Below are 6,000 nucleotides of genomic sequence, written 5' to 3' on the forward strand. Positions count from 1 at the left end.
GTACATGTGCCAATCATACTGCAACTTGAGAGTGTCACTGCCAATCAAACGTCTCAAAGAGAAAGCTAGATGTTTTTCCCAAATATTGTGGACAGTTGTGGAGGTAATTGTGCACTGTGGGACAGAAGTGTGCACCAACAGCACACTCAAAAACTGAAGCTGCATCCCAAATTCTATTACACACTTGAATAGTGACAAAATTAAGTATACTCAAAACTGTCAGTATGCAGACAAAAACAAATGTTTTTGATTTTTTAGTGTACTGTTGATGGACACTATTGTCCCACAGTGAAATGCAAAACATTAAAGCAAACTGTGCATTGTGGTGAGACAGCTTCAGGACTTTCTTGGAAAACAAACAAAAAGTATTAAATAAGTAATCTCTTAAGTATCTCTTTGTGAAGTTTAATTGTCCGTTACATTCCAAAGTTGCAGTTTGATTGATGTCTAAAGGTGCACATATGGTATTATTAGTATAAAACAGTTACGTTTGTTGATTTCTTGAATACTAACTAATACAAGACTAATAGAGTAGAAACTGTATACAATGAATATATAGTATGGAACTGAAACACAGCTTGAAAAACAATGCAGGTGGTGGTAGAAAACAAAAAGGAATTCTTGTTGTTGAATATACTTAATGTTGTCACTTTTCCAGTGTAAAAACACACTCAAAAGCTGCTGAGAATGAGTCTGCACTAAGGAAGTGTGGCACAGCTAGAGACTGACACCTCACATTGTCACTGCACATATTTGTAGATGATCTCGGAGATGGTCTGTGGAAACATAGTATTTAGATAGTATTTCTATTTGTGTAACTTACAAACAACCCATCAGTGATAACAAAGACACTAGTCAATCATAAGCTAGTTAATTTCCTTTTGAGTTCGAAATGAATTCAGCTACTTTATTGTTTGTAAAAGCAATTATGGCCTTGAGTGTAATACCAGTGCAATATTATTGCTTTGTATTGCCCGCACGGCACAAAGTGTCGGGCCTAACAGCGCCCATGGGAACATGCACAATTACCTGCTGCCTCTCACTCATTATTGCTTAAATAACCATACCACTGTATACATGAGTCTGAATATTGAATTTCTAAATAACTTCCTCAAGTGCACGCTTCTGCAGTCTGCATTGTTTACATTTGGTCTAATAATATCAGTGCTAATGTGCATCAGCAATCAACACGCCAATACATGTATGCCTGGGATTCTGTCACGCAAATGGACATGATGTTGAAATCTCATTTCCCGTGTTTTCTTGTTTGTCAAAGGCAGAGGCAGCAGAGAAAGTCATTTGTATTGTTTTGATCACCGCCAGGAGAAAAGATAAGCTGACATTTGTTAGCAAATAAGTAAAGGGATGAGGGATGTTTTCAACAGTGTCTTCTGCAGTGTCATTCTGAGCAGCGAGCCTTTGTTTTCTATCCTGTGGCTGTATTGACTTTACAAATGCTGACTGGAGGCTGTAAAGTATAGAATCAATCAGCTACACAAACACAGGGCTCTTATCTGCTAAAGAAGCTCTTAACCTTGACAAACAAACAGCTCAGTGAATTTATAAGTTGACTGTCTGGCCTCTTGGTATCGGTAGACAGAGATCCCAGCATCACATACGCTGACACCTGAGGACCGACCTTTGTTAGTGATTGTTTGTTCATTACACAAACACACAGTGTCTTCTTGGGCTGCTCTGCCTTTACGTCTTATTTTATTTCTTAATTGCATCAGGGATCGCTTGTACGTATCATCGCGCCTCAGGCCTGTTGTTGTACATTTGTTTTGGGGAGTTACATCATCCGGAGAAGGAGAGCTATTCCAGGACAGAGACCAGAGACACGACTTTCCAGTGATTGTTCTGACACCTCTGGGCTGCAGGGAGTTAATATTTCCTACCTGCAGCTATGAGTCACATTTGACTTTCTATGTGTTGTTTGACGGGTCTGCGTGTGTGTGTGTGTGTGTGTGTGTGTGTGTGTGTGTGTGTGTGTGTGTGTGTGTGTGTGTGTGTGTGTGTGTGTGTGTGTGTGTGTGTGTGTGTGTGTGTGTGTGTGTGTGTGTGTGTGTGTGTGTGTGTGTGTGTGTGTGTATTTGCTCCAAGTCCGTCTGTGCACTCTTGCATGTGTTTGTGTTCTCTATGCTTGATAAGTGTGAAGAAACTAGGACACGATGTCTGCAAAGGGGCCTGTTCTAATTATGGCCAGCTCTCTGAATGCTCTGCCCTACTGCACTGTGCTCCTCCACCACCCTGACAACCCCACCACCCTCCAATACACACTCAGCCTCGCAGCACCCTCAGGTGACCTGCAGATACGCCACTGAATGTTGTCCACACAGTCCCCGTGTGTATTGTTCATCTGGCCAGCTGTTCGCCACTTCAGACTTGTATCTGGTTGAAACTGTGTCGAGGATTCGGTGTGAAAGAGAAGCTCCACGCAGAGCTCTGACTCATGGTTAAGAGCACACATGCAATCGTTATTAAAACTAAATTTAAAGAGTGAACGAAACCACTCGAGTCAAGAAGTGCTGGAAAGAAAAGACTATGAACCCTCTTAATGCTTGTGTAACAGCAATCACTGCAACTAAAGTAGGCCTCCAAACAGTAACTTTAATCAATCATATCTTCAATTATAACATATACTCACCATTCTTGGGTATGAAAGTGGCTCAATATGTCATCAGTCCCCAGTACGTTCTTTGTTGGTGTGATGGTATATATAAGACTAAACACAACAGATGACACAATAATGCTACAGGTGTTAACTCTGTAGCACTGTTCAACATGAAGTTAACTATAAGCACAAGTGTGTTATGGTTTTGATTATTGTCTTATGAGACATCACAGGGTTGTAAGGCAGTATTTTCCTGCATTACATCTCAGTCCATGCGACGAATGAACCTCATATTGAATCACAAGATACTCATATCATAATATAACATAACGCTTGTTTTAGAGCCTCTGTGAATAACTAGGCACTGATAATTTACACTATCCAGCTGCGTAATTGGAAATGTAGAATCCAGTGTTTTTGGAGCTTGATCCATACTAGAGACTAAAAGTCAGGATATCTTGGTCTCCACTGCTTCGATTTTGACTTGTCCATCTTCAGCTTAATTTGTGGTATTAATTGACAACATGACTATTCTTTGCCAGATGACTTTTTTGCCAGATTACTTTTCAATATTCTTGTTGCACCAGTACTAAAAACCCTTAATTTTTCTTTTTAGCCTGGTAGGTTACTTGTTGTTATTGTTAGACTTTTGTGTTTATTCATTTCCAATATCACAGCCATATATTTGAACCATTGCAGGTTCAATTGTTGATCCTCCCTTCCTTTCCTCACCCATCATTTCATCCCTTGTTTCCTTTTCCTGGCAGGATGGGTGCAGCGAGGCTGAGGCTGCAGACCTGACGGACCGCTGCGAGCTGATCAGTGACAGACTAATGACCTTGGAAGATGAATTGCAGACGGCCATACTGAACCGGGATCAGGCCCTCACTCATATCCTTTCACTGCTCTCTAAATATACATATATCATGTAAACTGTATACTATCTGTGTGTGTGTGGTTCTGTCTCTGTCTATCCATCTTAAGGACCTAGTTTCCTTGAGGCCTTCCAACTCTCAAAGCTACACATCCAAACTACCTTTAGGCTGACTGATGTGCGCTTTCTGTGACTTTACCTTTCGAGGAAGAAAAATCAACCTGTCTTATCTGACATTATGGGTCCATTCAGGGAGGGAATTGAAGATAAACTGGGATCAGAGGATTTTTCTTGACAGGCTAGACGTGCCAACTGGAAAATGAAATGGTAAAAGTCCAAGTGAGGTTATTAGAGGGTCCTTGATGTGGGCTGCCAGTCACCACGACCTGAGATTAAAGTCAGCCGACAGGGGCAGCGCCACGGCAGATAGAGGAATGTCACTGTAATGACTCCGCGACGTCATATCTTAATGTCCATCCTCCTGCTGACCCTCCCTTCCTCTCCTCGCCCCCCCCCACTCCCCTCTCCTCCTCCGTCTGCCCACTTCCACTTGCTGGATCTGGCTCGGAGGAAATTACAATATCCATGATAATGACTCAAATGAAACTGTTGAAGCTGATTACAGGTCACAATACATCATTTTCCGCGCTAATTAGAAAACTGATTGGAAATAGATTAGTGTGTTTTTCTCGCTCCAGTTTTCCCCTCTGCACTGTGGGCTCATTAAGACAGATAGGAAAAGGCAATATTTCAACATTGGGGATGGAGAAAATTTGCCACGTAACCTGCTACTTTTTTATTTATTTATTTAGTGTTGCACCTCATTTCCCTTGTTTGAACATGGGCTGCCAGTAACACTCCTAATCTGATGAAGATGCTTATTTAGTTTTAGGATCTCTAAAAGCAGCGTGTTATACAGTGTGTCCTTCACTCTCTGTTGGAGTGTGGCCAAACTGTTTTCCCATCTGATTAGAGATTCTTGTCCCCCGCTGGGCTGTCAGGGGTCAGTACAGGCTCCTCCACTGTTTGCATGATATGCAATGCAGTCTGGCAGTCGGAGATAGACACAGATTGGCCCACTTCTCTTCACCTCTCTGTTTTCGTGTCCTTGCATGTCATTCATCTCAGTCCATGCACTCATGCAAAAGCGCCGCAGACACTTGAGGACACTAAAGACACAGGACAATACTGTTGTTTGGTTGCAGAAATTGAACGGAAACTGAAGTCGGGATGATGCTGCTGTTTCCATAGCGACGGGAAGATCAAACCTCCAGTCTCTAAGGGTCTTAATTGAGTCCCTGCTCTCAATACAAGGAGGTGGATGGACAACTGCAGAGACTGGAATTGAAAAGAAAGAGATGGATGGGCAAAATGATGTCTGTCTCTGTGGTTAGTTTTAAAGGTCTTCGACATAATGCTGAACTCCATTCGTCCCATTTGGACCATGCTGCCTTAAAAGTCTCGTCGAACCTTCTGCAGTATTCATGAAAAGCTCTTTAATGGTTGGTTAATTATGAATGAGGACAATCTGTGTCCATTCAGACAGTAAAACGAGCCATCAGGCCCCATCTGCCATCAAAGCCATCCCTTTGATTTGCCACTTAAACTGGACACTCACACGATTAATTTGAGTTTCTAAGCAGGTTAAACAATCCCCCCACTGATGACAGCCTCTATCCCGTTTCATTGATGGTTTATGAATAATTTAGAGGGGCGGTCTGTTTGCTTGGGTCCCCACACTGCCACCCGGCTGCACTGGCGAGATGAGCTCATGAATAGTGAATTGGATGGGGTTAAATTGGGTATGACTTGATGATCTGTCCCAGTAATCCGTTTGGTGGCCAAATTGAAGATTGATGACTTCATCAGGTTATGGCTGCCCTCTGCTATTACCATTAACCATCAAGTGTCACATTTTCCCCGATATTTGTCTGCTGGCATGCTTTTTCCTTTACATGTTAATGCTTGTGTCTGTAGCATCAGATTCTTCCTTAACTCTCACTGCACAGTCGTTAGAGAAGGAGGTTCAGGAAGTAAAAGCCACTTTACAAACCATGCTCGCACAGCTTAAAGAGGAGGAAGAGGAAGTGTGTGAGTTACTAGATGACGACCTCATGAAAAATGGGACTGAGGAAGAAGAAGAGGAAGAGGAGGAAGAAGAGGACCAGTACTTCAGTGACAGTTGGGGCATTTGAAATTGATGCTTGTAGTGTTTTATGACCACTCACACACAGACCAGCTCTCTGAGAGCCTGACCTCAGCTTTGCAGTCGGTGTGACCCCATATCCATTTACTGTAAAGCCTCGCTCAAAGGCCTTTACAGCCAGCCTCTGTGGTACTGCTGAAAGTTTCCAGTACAAAGCCTTGGAAAGTCTGTGTAACATTGTATTCATCTACAAATGGAAAAACATATGAAGGATTTTGATCTAAATGTAAAGTACAAGACACTTTAATGCAAAAGTTCCTCAGATCTTGCCAGCCTAATTTAACCAGGTAAAGAGTGCCTTAGGCC

General features: G+C 42.4%; 1 protein-coding gene across 1 annotated transcript in view; it reads left to right on the forward strand.

Moving 5' to 3' along the window:
• The window catches only part of disc1 (DISC1 scaffold protein), a 39,773-nt gene extending 34,012 nt beyond the window's left edge, over positions 1-5,761 (forward strand). The window contains exons 13-14 of the mRNA XM_070916394.1: positions 3,382-3,505; positions 5,496-5,761. Of these exons, the coding sequence (XP_070772495.1) occupies positions 3,382-3,505; positions 5,496-5,683 (312 nt within the window). The 3' untranslated portion in view covers positions 5,684-5,761. The remainder of the gene's footprint in view (positions 1-3,381; positions 3,506-5,495) is intronic.
• Positions 5,762-6,000: the final 239 nt, after the last annotated feature.

This window comes from Enoplosus armatus, chromosome 12, assembly GCF_043641665.1.
Source record: "Enoplosus armatus isolate fEnoArm2 chromosome 12, fEnoArm2.hap1, whole genome shotgun sequence".
In the NCBI taxonomy this organism is placed as follows: domain Eukaryota; kingdom Metazoa; phylum Chordata; class Actinopteri; order Centrarchiformes; family Enoplosidae; genus Enoplosus; species Enoplosus armatus.